We start from the raw sequence: 23,828 nt of genomic DNA, 5'->3' as shown, positions 1-23,828 counted from the left end.
CTCAGTGTGCAGGGATAACACGGCAGGTCGGGCACTATCTGTAGGCTCAGGGGACGATGGTTCCAGGTGTGACCATTCATTACAACCAACCTTATGGGTGCACACACAAAATGTCATCATTGTCTTTTCTCAGGGAATTGACTAGAAGGAGCTACTGAGTGACAGTGTGAGGGAGCTGGATTAACATCAGTAGAGATACAGTCAGTAACACAGGGTGCTGGGGGAGAGGAGTTACTGAGTGACAGTGTGAGGGAGCTGGATTAACATCAGTACAGATACAGTCAGTAACACAGGGCGCTGGGGGAGAGGGGTTACCGAGTGACAGTGTGAGGGAGCTGGATTAACATCAGTAGAGATTTGGTGTATAAAAAACAGGTCAGTCAGCATTTACCAAACTCATTAACCCCGGCTGTATATGGACTCCTCCCAGTCATTTTCCGAATATGCTATCAGCATTCACTGCTACACAGACAGACGTTAAAGTGCCGTTAGTGGATCCTCCCATGCCCTATAGAAGCATTCCCATTGAGTGAATCAGACTGATACAAGTACAGTAATCGTACAGTGTGTACAACAACAAACAGCACCATTTATGTCTCCTCTTTAGCTGAAAACAAGATTCAAGCCTCGACTCTGGTAAAAGATGAAGCTGTCAAGAGGAAGATTGTGATGGTGGCCAGAGAGACATGGGATGTTTATTTCTGCCGCCTGTTTCCTGCCTCAGTGAGGACAACTTTCCTCCATTTAAACAACGTTATTTAAACCATAGCATGTTGTGCCGTTAAATATTATTCATCATTGCTTTTAAAATCTTCAGCATATTGTCGGTCTCACTGATGGGCTGGAGACTGCAGTAATGTCTCTGATGAAGGGAAGGTTCATGGCAACATGGGAACAGGAGGAGGCCATTCAGCCCCGAAACCTGTTCATTTATTAAACTACATGGCTGATCTGTACCTCAACTCCATCTCAGCTCAGATACTCTGCTCCCAAAGCTCCACAATCTGCACCAAAGTCACATCTCCACGTCTGGCTGATGCCTTCCAGACATTTTCTCTGCCCCACAACTATTTCAGTCTATAATTCCCATCCCAACTCCCAACCATATTTATACAGCTCATTTTTGAAGGAATTCTGCACTAAGCTTTTCCTGTTCCATGATCATCCACTGTGAGGAAAGGAGTTTGTAATCTCGAACCCTGTTCCCCCCACAGACAACTCGGTGATTCACAGCCACACCCCAATAGTCCATTCCCCCCATGGTTTCTCCCAAACCTGAGTGCAGCCAGCACCGGGACAGCCTTAGCACCGGGAATTCCGTCTGCTTCTGCTGCACCTGGAATGCTGCACGGCCCCAGGGAATGGGATTGAACAAAGGTAGCCTCAACATGTATCTCCTCATGGTTTTTGACTCGATGCTAATTTGCAATGATTGGTGAATCTCTTGTAGGGCAGTGTGGGCACTGGAGTGCAGATTCTGGGAGTCTCCCACAAAGGAATCTGGCTGCTGAAACTACTGAAGGCCAGCAGCACGACGGCAGAGAACCTCAGGGTGCTGAGGAGCTACAGGTACCTCGCCTGCGGTCCTGGGGACTTGCCCCTTCCTGCTCCGACTTTCCACCGCACCTTTGCCCGTTCTTCTCCCATAGCTGGCCATGCAGCTGATCTTGCTTCTGTTTTCCACACGTACTTTCCCGGAGGGTCGACTGGACAGAGACCAGCAGCAGCAACTCACCTCCCAACTCCACGCATACTGAGCACAATTGTAGCCCCGCCTGGCTAAGATCAGCTGACTCATCATACACATAATGACTGGGACCTCCCTAGTTTGTGTGGCTCAGTAGCACGCCAAGCAAACCAGAAATGCGCCTTCTGCCATTCTCTCGAAGCCATTGCCTTCGGTCCTTAACACAAAATCTATTCCCTAGCCACCAACTCCATCCATCTCCCTGGTAATTGTCTGAGGCTGAACCACACCATACACAACCTTGGGGTCCTAATTGACATAGAAACATAGAAAATAGGTGCACCGTAGAAAATTACCCGTTTTCTCCCTCCCTCCCTTTTTAAAAAGGAGTGTTACATTCGCTACCCTCCAGTCCATAGGAACTGATCCAGAGTCGATAGACTGTTGGAAAATGATCACCAATGCATCCACTATTTCTAGGGCCACTTCCTTAAGTACTCTGGGATGCAGGATTTATCGGCCTTCAATCCCATCAATTTCCCTAACACAATTTCCTGACTAAGGTCCTGACTAATAAGAATTTCCTTCAGTTCCTCCTCCTCGCGAGACCCTCGGTCCCCTAGTATTTCCGGAAGGTTATATGTGTCTTCCTTCGAGATAAGCTTCCGACCACATATCTGTTCCATCACCAAGACTGCCTACTCCCACCTCTGTAACTACGCCCTTACACCAGCTCATCTGCTGCTGAAACCCTCATCCGTGCCTTTATTACCTCTAGACTTGACTATTCCAACACACTGCTGGCTGGCCTCCTATATGCTACCTTATGTAAACTAGATGTCATCCAGAACTCGGCTCCCGTGTCCTAACTCGCACCCAGTCCCATTCACCCATCGCCCCCTGTGCTCACTGCCCCGTGTCCTAACTCGCACCCAGTCCCACTCACCCATCGCCCCCTGTGCTCACTGCCCCGTGTCCTAACTCGCACCCAGTCCCACTCACCCATCGCCCCCTGTGCTCACTGACCCCGTGTCCTAACTCGCACCCAGTCCCACTCACCCATCACCCCCTGTGCTCACTGCCCCGTGTCCTAACTCGCACCCAGTCCCACTCACCCATCGCCCCCTGTGCTCACTGCCCCATGTCCTAACTCACACCCAGTCCCACTCACCCATCGCCCCCTGTGCTCACTGCCCCGTGTCCTAACTCGCACCCAGTCCCAGTCACCCATCACCCCCTGTGCTCACTGACCCCGTGTCCTAACTCACACCCAGTCCCAGTCACCCATCGCCCCCTGTGCTCACTGACCCCGTGTCCTAACTCACACCCAGTCCCAGTCACCCATCGCCCCCTGTGCTCACTGCCCCGTGTCCTAACTCGCACTCAGTCCCGCTCACCCATCACCCCCTGTGCTCACTGACCCCGTGTCCTAACTCACACCCAGTCCCACTCACCCATCACCCCCTGTGCTCACTGACCCCGTGTCCTAACTCACACCCAGTCCCACTCACCCATCACCCCCTGTGCTCGCTGACCCCGTGTCCTAACTCGCACCGAGTCCCACTCACCCATCGCCCCCTGTGCTCACTGCCTCGTGTCCTAACTCACACCCAGTCCCACTCACCCATCGTCCCCTGTGCTCACAGCCCCGTGTCCTAACTCGCACCGAATCCCACTCACCCATCGCCCCCTGTGCTCACTGCCCCATGTCCTAACTCGCACCCAGTCCCACTCACCCATCACTCCCTGTGCTCACTGACCCGTGTCCTAACTCGCACCGAGTCCCACTCACCCATCGCCCCCTGTGCTCACTGACCCGTATCCTAACTCGCACCCAGTCCCACTCACCCATCACCCCCTGTGCCCCATGTCCTAACTCACACCCAGTCCCGCTTACCCATCACTCCCTGTGCTCACTGCCCCGTGTCCTAACTCGCACCCAGTCCCACTCACCCATCACTCCCTGTGCTCACTGACCCGTGTCCTAACTCGCACCGAGTCCCACTCACCCATCGCCCCGTGTGCTCACTGACCCACTTTGGTTCCCGGTCCGACAATGCCTCAATTTCAGAATTCTGATCCTTGTTGCTCCCAATATCTGTAACCTCTTCCAGCCCTACAATCCCCTGAGATCTCTGCGCTCCTCCAACTCTGGCCTTTTGTGCATCTCCGATCTCCTTCACTCCACCATTGGCAGCCGTGCCTTCAGCTGCCTGGGCCCCAAGCTCTGGAGTTCCCTCCCTAACCTCTCCGCCTCTCTCTTAAAACTTAGACCAAGCTTGTGGTTACTTATGCTAATATCTCCTTCGTAGCTTTGTGTCATAGTTTGTGTGATAATCGCGCCTTTGAAGCACCTTAGAACGTTTTACTATGTTAAAGGCACTATATAAATGCAAGTTGTTGTTGTAGGTCATTGCCCTGCCCTGGCAGGTCTGACATTACCCCTTCCATTGCTAGTCTATAACCAGCCACTAAAAGTTACCTTAGAGTCACTTGCAGCAGGTGACACTACCTGACCTCTTAAAATTGAGGTGCATCAATGTGGAAGGAATCATGTGTCACTAACTGCTTCCCCGCTTCAGGCTTTGTGAGACAGGTGTGTCCCTGTGGGAGAGAGAGTCTCCTCAGTGACTTCCTCGCTCGTCTGCTCTGGCGATTAGTAGCTTTCTCTATCGATACCCAGCTGTCCCAAAGAAAGTACAACATTTTCAGAAGCTGTATAGAACGCATCGATCCCTGAATTCCCCCGCTCCACCCCCGAGTTCCCCCCTCTCTGCCCCCGAGTTCCCCCCCCTGCCCCCGAGTTCCCCCCCCTCTGCCCCCGAGTTCCCCCCCTCTGCCCCCGAGTTCCCCCCCTCTGCCCCCGAGTTCCCCCCCTCTGCCCCCGAGTTCCCCCCCTCTGCCCCCGAGTTCCCCCCTCTGCCCCCGAGTTCCCCCCCTCTGCCCCCGAGTTCCCCCCTCTGCCCCCGAGTTCCCCCCCTCTGCCCCCGAGTTCCCCCCCTCTGCCCCCGAGTTCCCCCCTCTGCCCCCGAGTTCCCCCCCCTCTGCCCCTGAGTTCCCCCCCCTCTGCCCCCGAGTTCCCCCCCTCTGCCCCCGAGTTCCCCCCCTCTGTCCCCGAGTTCCCCCCCTCTGCCCCAGAGTTCCCCCCCCTCTGCCCCCGAGTTCCCCCCCCTCTGCCCCCGAGTTCCCCCCCCTCTGCCCCCGAGTTCCCCCCCTCTGCCCCCGAGTTCCCCCCTCTGCCCCGCTACTGGAATTCTGCATGTTTGGCATGGGGAGTCGAGGATCCTGGGTCAGAGTTTTGAATCCAATCTAATCGCTGTCCTAATGGTCACTTTTCAGCTACACAGACATCTTGTTTGTCACCATCCCTTCTAAGAACATGCTGGACTTCAACCTCACCAATGAGAAGCTGATTCTGTTTTCCTCCAAGGCTCCACAAGTTAAGAGTATGATCGATTACTTCATCACCGAGCTGAAGAAGGTGGGTGAGGACTTGCTTTACACTCCTTCACATGGTCGTTATATGCACTCTTGCCTCTGAGTTAGAAGGCCGTGGGTCCAGAGACTTGGGCTCATAATCCAGGCTGTTACTCTGGGGCAGTGCTGAAGGAGTGCTGCAATGCCGGAGGTGCCGTCTTTCAGAGATGTTAACTCGAGGCTATATCTGCCTTCTCAGGTAGATGTAAAAGATCCCACAGCACTAGTCAAAGAGATTGTCCGGGCCAATACTTATCCCTCAACCAACATCACTAAAACAGATTGTCTTGTTATTTATCTCATTGCTGTTTATATGAGTTTGCTGTGCGCACATCGGTTTCCTACATTGTCTACACTTCAATGTCCTCCGTTGGCTGAGGACAAGAAAGGCGCAATATAAATGCAAGTTCTTCTTTTATTTCTGCATTACCAGTTTAAATTTTCCGATTTTTGTTCAAATAGAACCAGAACCAATCAGAAAATCCAGCCCACAATGCCTCGGCAGTTTCAAATACTATTGGGTTTTAAGTAATAAAAAAGGTTTGCAGGGGACCTGTGCAGTGGGATTCCTCACTTGTCCTTTCACCTCCAGAAACCAGGCTTAATTCAGCCTTGGCTGCTGTTGTAATGTATGTACATAAGGTCTGCCCACCACCAGGGGGCACTACCGTCGGAGGTCCTAAGGTCATAGGTACACTCGTGCTGGGCCCAGTATATAACCTGAACTTCACCTTTGTATCTACACTTCTGGAAGCCATTAAAGACAGACCAGATTACACCTAGTCACTGGTTCACACTACGGAGTTCATTCTATCATTTCATACACCACAACTGGCGACGAGGCAAATACGAACCCACACAAAAGTATGGCGAGCACAGCACGATCAAGTACTGTTGGAATTCTAAAGAGATTCAATGAGGGAGAGCATTGGGGAGATTTCACGGATCGTCTTGACCAGTATTTCATGACAAACGACCTGAACAAAGACAAGGATGCAGAGAAACGCAGGGCAGTTCTCCTCACCGTCTGGCCCCACGATCTATGCACTCATCAAGTATCTGCTCTCACCCACTCTTCCTACAGAAAAGGATTACAAAGAACTGTGTGCTCTAGTTGAGGAACACCTTAAACCCACGGAAGGAATCCTCATATCCAGATATCGCTTTGATACGCACATTCGTCCAGAAGGCCTGGACGTAGCGGCATTTGTTACCGACCCGAGACGTCTTGCAGGTCGTTGCAAATTTGGGCCTGCGTTGGAAGACATGCTGCGTGACTATTTCGTGATTGGGGTCAACCACGAGGCGATCTGAAGTAAGCTGCTGGCTGCGGAGACACCGGACCCCAGCAAGGTCATCACCATCGCCCAGGCTTGCATGTCCACGCAGAAAAGCACGAAGCAGACATTGCGACAAAACAGGAACTCCAAGTACTGTGCACAAAATTGTATCGACGGCCGGCAGAGCTGCACATGGCAGGGCCTACTCGACTGTGTCTGCAAGACCGGGAGCCGCTCAAAGTTCGCCACCAAGGGCCTACTCGACTGCGTATGCGAGAACGGGAGCCGCTCAAAGCCCGCCATCGGGCGCAAATCCGAGCTCAACGTGTTGGCGTTGCAGAGGCAATCACCGACCCCATCAATGCCACTTCAGGCAGTATGTATGCAGAGGGTGTGCGAAGACGGGGCATCTTCAGCGGACGTGTCCACAGCAGAGCAAGCGAGCTGCGACACACCACGTGGATAATGATCAATTCAGCGTGGACCTGGTGATGCAGCCCGAGGCATTTGAGAGCTCCAAGGAGGAAGCATATAACGTACGTGCGTACCTAACAAAGAGCCAATCGATAATGATGAAGGTAAAATTAAATGGCGTGCCGGATTCCATGGAATTAGACACGGGTGCGAGTTTCGAAAAGCTATGGGAGACCAAAGCAGAGAGACCCAAGCTGAGTCCGATAAATGCGAAGTTGTGTACCTACACCAAAGAGCTCATACCAGTGATCAGTAATGCAGCAATAAGAGTGTGTACGAGGGAGCGGTTCATGATCTACCGTTATGGATTATCACGGGCAACAGCCCATCGTTATTCGGCAGGAGTTGGCTCGAGAAAATAAAATGGAACTGGTACGATATCAAAGCTTTGTCATCAGCGGATGATGATTTGTGTGCTCAAGTGCTGAGCAAATTTCCCTCACTGTTTGAACCGGGAATTGGCAGCTTCAAGGGAGCCAAGGTGCAGAGTCACCTCAGCCCAGACGCAAGGCCCATCCATCACAAAGCCAGGGTGGTCCCGCACATGATGAGAGAAAAGGTCGAGCTCACATCGGACAGGCTACAACGCGAGAGGGTCATCTCACCGGTCGAATTTAATGAATGGGCCAGTCCCATTGTTTCGGTGTTAAAGAGCGACGGCATGGTCAGGATTTGTGGAGACTGTAAGGTCACGATCAACCGTGTTTCGAAACAAGATCAGCTGAATGCCTGTTTGCAACACTAGCCGGGGGAAAACCGTTCACCAAATTGGATCTAACGTCGGCCTACATGACACAGGAACTGGTTGAATCATCAAAGAAACTTACGTGCATCAACTTGCACAAAGGACCGTTTATTTACAACAGGTGCCCTTTTGGTATTCGTTCGGCGGCAGCCATATTTCAGAGAAACATGGAGAGCCTATTGCAATCCGTCCCCAGGACCGTGGTATTCCAAGACGACATCCTAGTCACAGGGCGTGACACCAGCGAGCACCTGTACAATCTGGAAGAGGCTCTGCGTTGTCTGGACAAAGTGGGACTCAGGCTGAAACGTTCGAAGTGCGTTTTCATGGCACCAGAGGTCGAATTCCTTGGACGAAAGATTGCTGCAGACAGAATCAGGCCTACAGCCGCGAAAACAGAGGCCATCAAAAATGCCCCAAAATGTGACGGAGCTGCGTTCGTTCCTGTGTCTTCTCAACTACTTCGGTAACTTCTTATCCAAGTTGAACACAGTATTAGAGCCTTTGCACAAGCTGCTCAGGAAAGGAGACGTCTGGGTGTGGAGTGAACTTCAAGACAGAGCCTTTGAGAAGGCTAGAAATCTGTTGTGTTCCCACAAGCTACTGGTACTGTATGACCCATGCAAGTGTCTAGTTTTGACCTGTGATGCGTCGTCCTATGGGGTCGGCTGCGTACTCCAACAAGCCAATGAGTCAGGCAAACTACAACCAGTTGCATACGCGGCTCGAAGCCTGTCCAAGGCGGAAAGAGCCTACGGCATGGTAGAGAAAGAGGCTTTAGCATGTGTTTGTGGTTAAAAAAATGCACCAGTACCTGTTTGGGCTTCACTTCGAGCTGGAAACCGATCACAAGCCGCTTATATCGGAACATAAAGGTATCAATACCAACGCATCGTCCCGCATCCAGAGGTGGGCACTGACATTATCTGCCTATGATGATGTCATTCTCCACAGACCAGACAACGACAACTGCGCTGATGCATTGAGCCGGTTACCGTTGCCCACACCGGAGGTGGAAACAGCAATGCCCGCAGACCTACTGTTGGTTATGGATGCCTTTGAGAGTGAAGGGTCGCCTGTCACTGCTCAACAAGTTAAGACCTGGACCAGCCAGGATCTGACCCTATCGGTTGTAAAACGTTCTGTTCCTAACGGGGACTGGTCGACCATCCCCAAGGAAATCGGTGATGAAACCAAACTGTACAGCCGTCGCAAAGATAAGCTATCCATCCAGTCCAACTGTTTACTGCGGGGTAATCGTGTTGTAATGCCCAAGAAAGGCAGGGCGAGATTTGTATGGGAGTTACATAGTACGCATCCCGGTATTGTCATGATGAAGGCCATCGACAGGTCCCATGTTTGGTGGCCTGGCATTGACTTGGACTTACGAGTCATGCGTGCATCAGTGCAGCACTTGCATGCAGTTAAGCAATGCCCCAAAGGAAGCTCCGCTCAGTCTGTGGTCATGGCCATCCAAACTAGAATCCACATCGACATCCTCGGTAAAATGTTTTTTGTGGTAGATGCATACTCCAAATGGATAGAATGTGTGATCATGTCATCCAGCACTTCCACTGCTACCGTTGAGAACCTGAGAGCCAGACAACGTTGTCAGCGACAACGGACAGTGTGTCACGAGCCTGGAGTTTCAAAAGTTCATGAAACGCAGAGGCATAAAACATGTGAGGTCAGCCCCGTTCAAACCCGCGTCAAATGGTCAAGCGGAGTAGGCAGTTCAAACCATCAAGCAGAGCCTGAAACACATAACTCACGGTTCCTTGCAGACACGCCTGTCACGCATACTGCTCAGTTACAGGATGTTATGTATGTAAACCTGTAATTACCATGTCTAACCACCAGAAGGCTTATCCCCTGGAGTCCCAAGGGATCCCACAATCCCTTGGGAGCACCTGTATATAAGGAGGCCTCACAGGCTGGAGAGACACTCTGAGATCTGTAATAAAGGGCTACGGTCACACTTACTTTGAGCAATATCGAGTCTGACTCTTTATCCAAGACATAACAACTGGCGACGAGATGCAGATAACGAACCCCAACGCAACAATGCAGAGAACTGTGGGCATCCTGGAGAAATTTTCGAAGGGAGATGATTGGGAAACCTTCGTGGAGCGACTTGACCAATACTTCGTGTCCAACGAGCTGGAAGGAGAAGTGAATGCTGCCAAACGAAGGGCATCAACCTATGGCCTCATGAAAAAGCTGCTTGCTCGAACAAAACCCACAGACAAGTCGTATGATGAGTTGTGCACACTGGTCCGGGAGCATCTAAATCTGAAGGAAAGTGTTCTGATGGCGAGGTATCGATTCTACATGTACAAGAGGTCTGAAGGCCAGGAAGTGGTGAGCAATGTTGCCGAGCTAAGGCGCCTTGCAGGACATTGCGAATTTGAAGAACACTTGGAGCATATGCTCAGGGACTTCTTTGTACTTGGCATTGGCCATGAAGTAATACTTCGCAAACTTTTGACTGTAGAGACCCCAACCTTGAGTAAAGCCATAGCGATAGCCCAGGCATGCATCTCCACCAGTGACAATACCAAACAGATTTCCCAGCACACTACTGCTGCTGCAAGTACTGTGAACGAAGTAATGTGGTTTTCGAATCGAAATGTACATGGCAAGACTTACACGCCTGCAGCTGCACATCTGCAGATGACTCAGAGTCCACCACCAAGGGTGGTGAATACAAGACAATTAACACCTTGTTGGCGCTGCAGGGGTGATCATCAATTCCATTCATGCCGCTTCAAAGAATACGTTTGCAAGGGCTATGGAACAATGGGACACCTCCAACATATGTGCAGGCAAGCTACAAACCCTGCTAATCCTGCAAACCACAATGTTACAGAGGAGGACAGATCCACGGCAGATTATGACAAACCAGAGTCTCAGACCAAGGAGGCAGAGGTATATGGGGTGCACACATTTACCACAAAGTGTCCCCCGATAATGCTGAAGGTTGAATTAAAGGGACTCCCGGTGTCCATGGAGCTGGACACGGGCGCGAGCCAGTCCATAATGGGTAAAAAGACTTTCGCTAAGTTGTGGTGCAACAAGGCCTCAAGGCCAGTCCTGACACCCATTCGTACCAAACTTAGAACCTACACAAAGGAATTGATTCCCGTAATTGCCAGTGCTACCGTAAAGGTCTCCTACGATGGAGTGGTGCACGAGTTACCACTCTGGGTGGTACCATGCGATGGCCCCACGCTGTTCGGCAGGAGCTGGCTGGGAAAGATACACTGGAACTGGGATGACGTCCGAGCGCTTTTGTCCGTCGACGACACCTCGTGTGCCCAGGTCCTAAGCAAGTTCCCCCCGCTGTTCGAACCAGGCATCGGGAAGTTCCAAGGAGCAAAAATGCAGATCTATTTGATTCTGGGGGCGCAACCCATCCATCACAAGGCGAGAGCGGTACCTTACATGATGAGACAGAGGGTGGAGATCGAGCTGGACAGGCTGCAACGAGAGGGCATCATTTCGCCGATCGAATTCAATGAGTGGGCCAGTCCGATTGTTCCAGTCCTCAATGGAGATGGCACCGTCAGAATCTGTGGTGATTACAAAGTAACTATCAATCGTTTCTCCCTGCAGGATCAATACCCACTACCAAAGGCAGAGCGACCTATTTGCGACGCTGGCGGGAATGAAAACGTTCACGAAGCTGGACTTGACCTCGGCCTACATGATGCAGGAGCTGGAGGAATCTTCGAAAGGCCTCACCTGCATCAACACACACAAAGGCCTTTTTGTTTACATCAGATGCCCATTTGGGATTCGATCAGCCGCGGCGATATTCCAGAGAAACACGGAAAACTTACTGAAGTCGGTCCTGCGCACCGTGGTCTTCCAGGACGACATCTTGGTTACAGGTCGGGACACCGTTGAGCACCTGCAGAACCTGGAGGAGGTTCTTAGTCGGCTTAATCGTGTGAGTCTCAGGCTACAACGCTCGAAGTGCATTTTCCTGGCGCCTGAAGTGGAGTTCCTGGGGAGAAGAATCGCGGCGGACGGCATCAAAGACGATTCAAAGACGGAGGCAATCGAGAACGCACCGAGACCACAGAATGTGATGGAGCTGCGATCGTTTCTAGGACTCCTGCATTATTTTGATAACTTCTTACCAGGTCTTAGCACACTGTTAGAACCACTGCACTCCTTACTGCGTAAAGGAGATGAATGGGTATGGGGTAAAAGCCAAGAAAATGCCTTTGAGAAAGCTGGGAAGCTGTTGTGTTCAAACAAATTGCTTGTGTTGTACGATCCATGTAAACGTTTGGTAATAGCATGTGATGCGTCATCGTATGGGGTCAGGTGTGTATTGCAACAAGCTAATGAATTTGGGAAATTGCAACCGGTTGCTTACACATCCAGAAGTCTGTCTTAGGCCGAGAGAGCCTACAGTATGATCGAAAAAGAAGCGTTAGCGTGTGTTTACGTGGTAAAGAAAATGCATCAATATCTGTTCGGGCTTAAATTTGAATTGGAAACAGACCATAAGCCGCCGCTTATTTCCCTCTTTTCTGAAAATAAGGGGATAAATATGAATGCATCGGCCCGCATCCAGAGATGGGCACTCACGTTGTCCGCATACAACTTCGCCATCTACCACAGGCCAGGCACAGAAAACTGTGCCGATGCTCTCAGTAGGTTACCATTGCCCACCACGGGTGGAGAGGGCACAGCCTGCAGATTTAGTTATGGTAATGGAAGCATTCGAGAGTGAGCAATCATAGAAACATAGAAAATAAGTGCAGGAGTAGGCCATTCCGCCCTTCAAGCCTGCACCACCATTCAATAAGATCATGGCTGATCATTCCCTCAGTACCCCTTTCCTGCTTTCTCTCCATACCCCTTGATCCCTTTAGCCGTAAGGGCCATATCTAACTCCCTCTTGAATATATCCAATGAACTGGCCTCAACAACTCTCTGCGGTAGGGAATTCCACAGGTTAACAACTCTCTGAGTGAAGAAGTTTCTTCTCATCTCAGTCCTAAATGGCCTACCCCTTATCCTAAGACTGTGTCCCCTGGTTCTGGACTTCCCCAACATCGGGAACATTCTTCCCTCATCTAACCTGTCCAGTCCCATCAGAATCTTATATGTTTCTATGAGATCCCTTCTCATCCTTCTAAACTCCAGTGTATAAAGGCCCAGTTGATCCAGTATCTCCTCATATGTAAGTCCCACCATCCCGGGAATCAGTCTGGTGAACCTTCGCTGCACTCCCTCAATAGCAAGAATGTCCTTCCTCAGATTAGGAGACCAAAACTGAACACAATATTCCAGGTGAAACCTCACCAAGTACCTGTACAACTGCAGTAAGACCTCCCTGCTCCGATACTCAAATCCCCTAGCTATGAAGGCCAACATACCATTTGCCGCCTTCTAAGAATTAGGAACAGGAGTAGGCCATCTAGCCCCTCAAGCATGCTCCGCCACTCAACAAGATCATGGCTGATCTGGCCGTGGACTCAGCTCCACTTACCCGCCCGCTCCCCATAACCCTTAATTCCCTTGTTGATTAAAAATCTATCTATCTGTGATTTGAATGCATTCAATGAGCTAGCCTCAACTGCTTCCTTGAGCAGAGAATTCCACAGATTCACAACCCTCTGGGAGAAGAAATTCCTTCTCAACTCGGTTTTAAATTGGCTCCCCCGTATTTTGAGGCTGTGCCCCCTAGTTCTAGTCTCCCCGACCAGTGGAAACAACTTCTCTGCCTCTATCTTGTCTATCCCTTTCATGATTTTAAATGTTTCTGTAAGATCACCCCTCATCCTTCTGAACTCTAACGAGTAAAGACCCAGTCTACTCAATCTATCATCATAAGGTAACCTCCCTCATCTCTGGAATCAGCCTAGTGAATCGTCTCTGTACCTCCTCCAAAGCTCGTATATCCTTCCTTAAGTAAGGTGACCAAAACTGCATGCAGTACTCCAGGTGCGGCCTCACCAATACCCTGTACAGCTGCAGCAGGACCTCCCTGCTTTTGTACTCCATCCCTCTCGCAATGAAGGCCAACATTCCATTCGCCTTCCTGATTACCTGCTGCACCTGCAAACTAACTGTTTGGGATTCATGCACAAGGACCCCCAGGTCCCTCTGCACCACAGCATGTTGTAATTTCTCCCCATTCAAATAATATTCCCTTTTACTGTTTTTTTTCCCCAAGGTGGATGACCTCACATTTTCCGACATTGTATTCCATCTGCCAAACCTTAGCCCATTCGCTTAACCTATCTAAATCTCTTTGCAGCCTCTCTGTGTCCTCTACACAACCCGCTTTCCCACTAATTTTGTTGCACTACACTCTGTCCCCTCTTCTAGGTCATCTATGTATATTGTAAACAGTTGTGGTCCCAGCACTGATCCCTGTGGCACACCACTAACCACCGATTTCCAACCCGAAAAGGACCCATTTATCCCGACTCACTGCTTTCTGTTAGCCAGCCAATTCTCTATCCATGCTAATACATTTCCTCTGACTCCGCGTACCTTTATCTTCTGCAGTAACCTTTTGTGTGGCACCTTATCGAATGCCTTTTGGAAATCTAAATACACCACATCCATCGGTACACCTCTATCCACCATGCTCGTTATATCCTCAAAGAATTCCAGTAAATTAGTTAAACATGATTTCCCCTTCATGAATCCATGCTGCGTCTGCTTGATTGCACTATTCCTATCTAGATGTCCCGCTATTTCTTCCTTAATGATAGCTTCAAGCATTCCCCACTACAGATGTAAAACTAACCGGCCTATAGTTACCTGCCTTTTGTCTGCCCCCTTTTTTAAACAGAGGCGTTACATTAGCTGCTTTCCAATCCACTGGTACCTCCCCAGAGTCCAGAGAATTTTGGTAGATTATAACGAATGCATCTGCTATAACTTCCGCCATCTCTTTTAATACCCTGGGATGCATTTCATCAGGACCAGGGGACTTGTCTACCTTGAGTCCCATTAGCCTGTCCAGCACTACCCCCCTAGTGATAGTGATTGTCTCAAGGTCCTCCCTGCCCACATTTCCGTGACCAGCAATTTTTGGCATGGTTTTTGTGTCTTCCACTGTGAAGACCGAAGCAAAATAATTATTTAAGGTCTCAGCCATTTCCACATTTCCCATTATTAAATCCCCCTTCTCATCTTCTCAGGGATCAACATTTACTTTAGTCACTCTTTTCCGTTTTATATATCTGCAAAAGCTTTTACTATCTGTTTTTATGTTTTGCGCAAGTTTACTTTCGTAATCTATCTTTCCTTTCTTTATTGCTTTCTTAGTCATTCTTTGCTGTCGTTTAAAATTTTCCCAATCTTCTAGTTTCCCACTAACCTTGGCCACCTTCACCGCCTGCTGTACCTGTATGCCAACTTTCAGTGACTGATGTACCATGACACCCAGGTCTTGTTGCACCTCCCCTTTTCCTAATCTGCCGCCATTCAGATAATATTCTGCCTTCGTGTTTTTGCCCCCAAAGTGGATAACCTCACATTTATCTACATTATACTGCATCTGCCATGTATTTGCCCACTCACCTAACCTGTCCAAGTCACCCTACAGCCTCTTAGCATCCGCCTCACAGCTCACACCGCCACCTAGTTTAATGTCATCTGCAAACTTGGAGATATTACTCTCAATTCCTTCATCTAAATCATTGATGTATATTGTAAATAGCTGGGGTCCCAGCACTGAGCCTTGCGGTACCCCACTAGTCACTGCCTGCCATTCTGACAGGGTGCCTCACCACACCCAGCAGCCCAGCAAGGCCAGCTGCACAGCAGCCTAGTGAAGGCCCAACCAGCGACCCACCAAAACCAGCATTTGCACCGAGATGATCAACCAGAGAAAGGAAGTCCCCAGATCGAGTCACATTACACTATTGACTTTGGGGGGGAGTGTTATGTATGTAAACCTGTAATTGCCATGTCTAACCACCAGAGGGCATATCCCCTGGAGTCCCAAGGGATCCCACAATCCCTTGGGAGCACCGGTATATAAGGAGGCCTCTCAGGCTGGAGAGGCACTCTGAGATCTGTAATAAAGGGCTACAGTCACACTTACTTTGAGCTTGCAGTATCGAGTCTGACTCTTTATCCAAGACAGGACAATGCCACACATGCTCACCGGGATCCCGCCTGTGGAACTATTGATGAAGAGAGGCCTCAAAACCAGGCTCTCTCGTCCACCCTGACCTTAACGATCATGTCGAAACCCAACGTCAGTGCTACTCACACACAGCTCTGCAATGGCTGATTGGCAATGGGCATTTGCTCTGGTGCTGGGATGTTGGTGTTAAGGCACAGTGTTGATGTGGTGAATGGGAGCTTGGTGCCAGTGTGGCACAGGAACGCTCGCTTCATGCTCCTGGGCACAAACGGTGTCACCAGTACCATCAGTACGCTGCCCATCCTCAGTATTGGGCGACCTCTGGGGCCCAAGTTAATCACCGCCTCTGGTTTCCATCGCTCTCAGAGCCTTTACTTCCTCATCCCTTGCATCATTGCCACTCTTCCCTCCTTCACCAGCCTCCTCATCTCTCTGACCATGCCTGCAATCACCTCTCCACCTCCTGCTTGCCGTCTACCTTGTAAAGTGGCTCGGGCTGCTTGGTTACATGATCTGTGCGGTATAATGTCAGTGGCTGTGCTTAGTAAGAGCACAGAGTTAATCCTGTGTTCGGATATGGTCTCTCACCAGGATTCTAACTATGTTGTAGCAGTCAAGAGCCACATCACGAATGATAGCTCCTACTTACGATTCCACAAGGGGGACATCATCCGCTTGCAGCCTGCGGATGGCCTGGAGGAAGGTCAGTGATGTGGAACTCTAATCGTTCATCCCCAGGGAACGACTAGTTACAAAGGGAACAACTAATTCCAAGTTTTTGGGGCCGAAATTGCCCCTATTTTAAGCGCCATTATCGCCTCAAAGAGGCAGCAACGGTGCGGAAAGCACTCACCGCTGGGTCGTTGTGGAGGGGCCAACACTTTCTAACTTGCCCTCCTTTATTTTAGGAGCGGTGTACGGGACTGCCCCGGCCGTCTTCCCGCCCTGTCGCCCCTCACTGACCGCGGTGACCCCTCACTGACCGCGGTGACCCTTCACTGACCGCGGTGACCCCTCACTGACCGCACCGACCCCTCAATGACTGCACCGACCCCTCACTGACCGCACCGACCCCTCACTGACCGCGGTGACCCCTCACTGACCGTGGTGACCCGTCACTGACCGTGGTGACCCGTCACTGACCGTGGTGACCCCTCACTGACCGTGGTGACCCTTCACTGACCGCGGTGACCCTTCACTGACCGTGGTGACCCCTCATTGACCGCGGTGACCCTTCACTGACCGCGGTGACCCTTCACTGACCGCGGTGACCCTTCACTGACCGCGGTGACCCCTCACTGACCACACCGACCCCTCACTGACCGCACCGACCCCTCACTGCCCGCACCGACCCCTCAATGACCGCACCGACCCCTCACTGACCGCACTGACCCCTCACTGACTGCGGTGACCCCCTCACTGACCGCACCGACCCCTCACTGACCGCGGTGACCCCTCACTGACCGCGGTGACCCCTCACTGACCGCACCGACCTCTCACTGACCGCGGTGACACCTCACTGACTGCGGTGACCCCTCACTGACCGCGGTGACCCCTCACTGACCGCACCGACCCCTCACTGACCGCACCGACCCTTCACTGACCGCACCGACCCCTCACTGACCGCACCGACCCCTCACTGACCGCACCGACCTCTCACTGACCGCGGTGACCTCTCACTGACCGCGGTGACACCTCACTGACCGCGGTGACCCCTCACTGACCGCACCGACCCCTCACTGACTGCGGTGACCCCCTCACTGACCGCACCGACCCCTCACTGACTGCACCGACCCCTCACTGACCGCGGTGACCCCTCACTGACCGCACCGACCCCTCACTGACCACGGCGACCCCTCACTGACCGCGGCGACCCCTCACTGACCGCGGCGACCCCTCACTGACCGCGGCGACCCCTCACTGACCGCACTGATCGCGGCGACCCCTCACTGACCGCGGCGACCCCTCACTGACCGCGGCGACCCCTCACTGATCGCGGCGACCCCTCAATGACCGCGCTGACCCTTCACTGTCCACACCGACCCCTCACTGACCGCGGCGACCCCTCACTGACCGCGGCGACCCCTCACTGACCGCGGTGACCCTTCACTGTCCACACCGACCCCTCACTGACCGCGGCGACCCCTCACTGACCGCGGTGACCCCTCACTGACCGCACCGACCCCTCACTGACTGCGGTGACCCCTCACTGACCGCGGTGACCCCTCACTGACCGCGGTGACCCCCTTTCTGCCCCACGTGGGAGATTGCCCCTCGGGAGCGGCTCGGCCGTCGCTCGGTGCCCCCGACAGCTTTCCCCGGCGGGAAGCAGCTTGTGGCTGGGCGTCACGTCCGGCCTTAAAGGGGACGGTGCACTGCCGCGGCCGCCATTTTATCATAATTGTCGGCCGACTCCAAAAGTGGCTGCAGAGCTCGCAGCGGCCTGTCCCTTTAACAGAAGGGGAGGGGCATTGTGACATCACAAGCGTCGCGCTCACGAGACCGGCCCCCCGACACATTCCCCCCCCCGGCACACTGCCCCCCCCCCCGGCACACTGCCCCCCCCCGGCACACTGCCCACCCTCCGACACACTGCCCCCCGACACATTGCCCACCCCCCCGACACACTGCCTCCCCCCGACACACTGCCCCCGGCACACTGCCCCCCCCCCCCGGCACACTGCCCCCCCCCCGACACACTGCCCCCCCCCCGACACACTGCCCCCCCCCGACACACTGCCCCCCCCCCGACACACTGCCCCCCCCCCGGCACACTGCCCCCCCCCCCGACACACTGCCCCCCCCCGACACACTGCCCCCCCCCGACACACTGCCCCCCCCCGACACACTGCCCCCCCCCCGACACACTGCCCCCCCCCCCGGCACACTGCCCCCCCCGGCACACTGCCCCCCCCGGCACACTGCCCCCCCCCCGGCACACTGCCCCCCCCCCCGGCACACTGCCCCCCCCCCCGGCACACTGCCCCCCCCCCCGGCACACTGCCCCCCCCCCCCCGGCACACTGGCCCCCCCCCGACACACTGCCCCCCCCCCCGACACACTGCCCCCCCCCCGACATACTGCCCCCCCCGGCACACTGCCCCCCCCCCCGACACACTGCCCCCCCCCCCGACACACTGCCCCCCCCCCCCCGACACACTGCCCACCTCCCCCGACACACTGCCCACCCCCCCCGACACACTGCCCACCCCCCCGACACACTGCCCCCCCCCGACACACTGCCCCCCCCGACACATTGCCCCCCCTGGTGTGTGGGGAGGGGGGGTATTTGCTGCTGTGTGTTGCTTGCTTACTGTTCCCATGGTGCTTTGCGATGCCCTCAGGCCGTTGCTATGGTTGCATAGTCAGAAAGAAGGTGATGTACCTGGAGGAGTTAAAGAAATACGTTCCTGATTTCGGTGGGTTTGAAACAAGAGCCCATTGGCTTCCTTACTGTTTGTGTGTGATTGAACCCCCACTCCCCCTCTCCCCTCCCCCTCCCCCCCCACTCCCTCTCCCCTCCCCTCTCCCCTCCCCTCTCCCCCTCCCCTCTCCCCTCTCCTCCCCCTCCCTCCCTCTGCCCATCCCCTCCCTCTCCACCTCCCCCTCCCCTCCTCTCCCCTCCCTCCTTCTCCCCCTCTGCCCATCCTCTCCCTCTCCCCCTACCCCATCATGGGTGGCTCTGCTGCACAGAAGGGTGGGAAAAAGAGTGGGAGAGCGATAGTGATAGGGGACTCTATTGTAAGGGGAATAGATAGGAGTTTCTGCAGCCACAAACGAGACTCCAGGATGGTATAATGCCTCCCTGGTGGAAGGGTCAAGGATGTCTCGGAGCAGCTGCAGAGCATTCTGGAGAGGGAGGGTGAACAGCCAGTTGTCGTGGTCCATGTAGGTACCAACGATATAGGTAAGAAGTGGGAAGAGGTCCTCCAAGCTGAATTTAGGGAGCTAGGAGTTAAATTAAAAAGTAGGACCTCAAAGATCGTAATCTCTGGATTGCTACCAGTGCCACGTGCTAATCAGAGTAGAGGTAGCAGGATAGTTAGAATAAGTACGTGGCTTGAGCAGTGGTGCAAGAGGGAGGGATTCAAATTCCTGGGACATTGGAACCAGTTCTGGGGGAAGTGGGGCCTGTACAAAAGGGACGGTCTGCACCTGGGCAGGACTGGAACTGATGTCCTGGGGGTAACATTTGCTAATGCAGTTCGGGAGTGTTTAAACTAATATGGCAGGGGGATGGGAACCTATGCAGCGAGACAGGGCGAAGTAATATGGAGTCAGAAACAGATGGTAGAAAGGTAAAAAGCAATAGTGGAAGGCCGAGTAAACAAAGGCAAGAAACAAAAAGGGCCACACTACATCATAATTCTAAAAGGACAAAGGGTGTTGAAAAAACAAGCCTGAAGGCTTTGCGTCTTAATGCAAGGATTATCCGTAATAAGGTGGATGAATTAACTGTGCAAATAGATGTTAACAGACATGATGTGATTGGGATTACAGAGACGTGGCTCCAGGATGATTAGGGCTGGGAACTCAACATCCAAGGATATTCAACATTCAGGAAGGATAGAATAAAAGGAAAAGGAGGTGGGGTAGCATTTCTGGTTAAAGAGGAGATTAATGCAATAGTTCGGAAGGACATTAGCTTGGATGATGTGGAATCTATATGGGTAGAGCTGCAGAACACCAAAGGGCAAAAAACGTTAGTGGGAGTTGTGTACAGACCTCCAAACAGTAGTAGTGATGTTGGGGAGGGCATCAAACAGGAAATTAGGGGTGCATGCAATAAAGGTGCAGCAGTTATAATGGGTGTCTTTAATATGCATATAGATTGGGCTAACCAAACTGGAAGCAATACGGTGGAGGAGGATTTCCTGGAGTGCATAAGGGATGGTTTTCTAGACCAATATGTCGAGGAACCAACTATGGGGGAGGCCATCTTAGACTGAGTGTTGTGTAATGAGAGAGGATTAATTAGCAATCTCGTTGTGCGAGGCCCCTTGGGGAAGAGTGATCATAATATGGTGGAATTCTGCATTAGGATGGAGAATGAAACAGTTAATTCAGAGACCATGGTCCAGAACTTAAAGAAGGGTAACTTTGAAGGTATGAGGCGTGAATTGGCTAGGATAGATTGGCGAATGATACTTAAGGGGTTGACTGTGGATGGGCAATGGCAGACATTTAGAGACCGCATGGATGAACTACAACAATTGTACATCCCTGTCTGGCATAAAAATAAAAAAGGGAAGGTGGCTCAACCGTGGCTATCAAGGGAAATCAGGGATAGTATTAAAGCCAAGGAAGTGGCATACCAATTGGCCAGAAATAGCAGTGAACCCGGAGACTGGGAGAAATTTAGAACTCAGCAGAGGAGGACAAAGGGTTTGATTAGGGCAGGGAAAATAGAGTACAAGAGGAAGCTTGCAGGGAACATTAAGAAGGACTGCAAAAGTTTCTGTAGATATGTAAAGAGAAAAAGGTTAGTAAAGACAAACGTAGGTCCCCTGCAGTCAGAATCAGGGGAAGTCATAACGGGGAACAAAGAAATGGCGGACCAATTGAACAAGTACTTTGGTTCGGTATTCACTAAGGAGGACACAAACAACCTTCCGGATATAAAAGGGGTCAGAGTGTCTAGTAAGGAGGAGGAACTGAGGGAAATCCTTATTAGTCAGGAAATTGTGTTGGGGAAATTGATGGGATTGAAGGCCGATAAATCCCCAGGGCCTGATGGACTGCATCCCAGAGTACTTAAGGAGGTGGCCTTGGAAATAGCGGATGCATTGACAGTCATTTTCCAACATTCCATCGACTCTGGATCAGTTCCTATCAAGTGGAGGGTAGCCAATGTAACCCCACTTTTTAAAAAAGGAGGGAGAGAGAAAACATGGAATTATAGACCGGTCAGCCTGACATCGGTAGTGGGTAAAATGATGGAATCAATTATTAAGGATGTCATAGCAGCGCATTTGGAAAGAGGTGACATGATAGGTCCAAGTCAGCATGGATTTGTGAAAGGGAAATCATGCTTGTCAAATCTTCTGGAATTTTTTGAGGATGTTTCCAATAGAGTGGATAAGGGAGAACCAGTTGATGTGGTGTATTTGGACTTTCAAAAGGCTTTCGACAAGGTCCCACACAAGAGATTAATGTGCAAAGTTAAAGCACATGTGATTGGGGGTAGTGTGCTGACGTGGATTGAGAACTGGTTGTCAGACAGGAAGCAAAGAGTAGGAGTAAATGGGTACTTTTCAGAATGGCAGGCAGTGACTAGTGGGGTACCGCAAGGTTCTGTGCTGGGGCCCCAGCTGTTTACACTGTACATTAATGATTTAGACTAGGGGATTAAATGTATCTCCAAATTTGCAGATGACACTAAGTTGGGTGGCAGTGTGAGCTGCGAAGAGGATGCTTTGAGGCTGCAGAGTGACTTGGATAGGTTAGGTGAGTGGGTAAATGCATGGCAGATGAAGTATAATGTGGATAAATGTGAGGTTATCCACTTTGGTGGTAAAAACAGAGAGACACACTATTATCTGAATGGTGACAGATTAGGAAAAGGGGAGGTGCAACGAGACCTGGGTGTCATGGTACATCAGTCATTGAAGGTTGACATGCAGGTACAGCAGGCGGTTAAGAAAGCAAATGGCATGTTGGCCTTCATAGCGAGGGGATTTGAGTACAGGGGCAGGGAGGTGTTGCTACAGTTGTACAGGGCCTTGGTGAGGCCACACCTGGAGTATTGTGTACAGTTTTGGTCTCCTAACCTGAGGAAGGACATTCTTGCTATTGAGGGAGTGCAGCGAAGGTTCACCAGACTGATTCCCGGGATGGTGGGACTGACCTATCAAGAAAGACTGGATCAACTGGGCTTGTATTCACTGGAGTTCAGAAGAATGAGAGGGGACCTCATAGAAACGTTTAAAATTCTGATGGGTTTCGACAGGTTAGATGCAGGAAGAATGTTCCCAATGTTGGGGAAGTCCAGAACCAGGGGTAACAGTCTAAGGATAAGGGGTAAGCCATTTAGGACCGAGATGAGGAGAAACTTCTTCACGCAGAGAGTGGTGAACCTGTGGAATTCTCTACCACAGAAAGTTGTTGAGGCCAATTCACTAAATATATTCAAAAAGGAGTTAGATGTAGTCCTTACTACTAGGGGGATCAAGGGGTATGGCAAGAAAGCAGGAATGGGGTACTGAAGTTGCATGTTCAGTCATGAACTCATTGAATGGCAGTGCAGGCTCGAAGGGCCGAATGGCCTACTCCTGCACCTATTTTCTATTTTTCTATCCCCTCCTTCCCCATCTCCCTCCCCTCTCCCAATCCCCCTCCCTTCTCCCGATCCCCCTCCCCCGCCCGATCCCTCCCTCTCCCCTCCCGATCCCTCCCTCTCCCCTCCCACTCCCTCCCTCTCCCCTCCCACTCCCTCCCTCTCCCCTCTCCAGACCGCTCCCCCTTCCTAGATAACAATAGAAGGACATAAGAAATAGGAGCAGGAGTCGGCCACTTGGCCCCTCGAGCCTGCTCCGCCATTTAATAAGATCATGGCTGATCTGATCATGGACTCAGCACCACTTCCCTGTCCACTCCCCATAACCCTTTACTCCCTTATCACTCAAAAATCTGTCTATCTCCACCTTAAATATATTCAATGCCCCAGCCTCCACAGCTCTCTGGGACAGAGAATTCCACAGATTTACAACCCTCAGAGAGAAGAAATTCCTCCTCATCTCAGTTTTAAATGGGTGGCCCCTTATTCTGAGTGTATATCCCCTAGTTTTAGTTTCCCCTATGAGTGGAAATATTCTCTCTGCATCCACCTTGTCGAGCCCCCTCATTATCCTATATGTTTCAATAAGATCACCTCTCATTTTTCTGAACTCCAATGTGTATACGCCCAAACTATCTTCATAAATCAAGCCCTCATCTCCAGAATCAACTGAGTGAACCTTCTCTGAACAGCCTTCAATGCAAGTATATTCTTCCTTAAATACGGAGACCAAAACTGTACGCAGTACTCCAGGTGTGGCC

The 23,828-nt window shown here is 51.8% G+C and overlaps 1 protein-coding gene across 4 annotated transcripts in view; it reads left to right on the top strand.

The window, feature by feature from the left end:
• LOC139281327 (unconventional myosin-XV-like) overlaps positions 1 to 23,828 on the top strand; it is a 628,080-nt gene that overhangs the window by 521,511 nt on the left and 82,741 nt on the right. For all 4 annotated transcript variants that reach the window (XM_070901485.1, XM_070901486.1, XM_070901487.1 and 1 more), the window contains 4 exons: positions 608 to 723; positions 1,451 to 1,569; positions 5,027 to 5,168; positions 16,383 to 16,494. In XM_070901485.1, the coding sequence (XP_070757586.1) occupies positions 608 to 723; positions 1,451 to 1,569; positions 5,027 to 5,168; positions 16,383 to 16,494 (489 nt within the window). The remainder of the gene's footprint in view (positions 1 to 607; positions 724 to 1,450; positions 1,570 to 5,026; positions 5,169 to 16,382; positions 16,495 to 23,828) is intronic.

Source organism: Pristiophorus japonicus, chromosome 15 (assembly GCF_044704955.1).
Source record: "Pristiophorus japonicus isolate sPriJap1 chromosome 15, sPriJap1.hap1, whole genome shotgun sequence".
NCBI classification, from domain to species: domain Eukaryota; kingdom Metazoa; phylum Chordata; class Chondrichthyes; family Pristiophoridae; genus Pristiophorus; species Pristiophorus japonicus.
The sequence above is the reverse complement of the archived record's forward strand: the minus strand, read 5'-3'. Positions and strand labels throughout refer to the sequence as shown.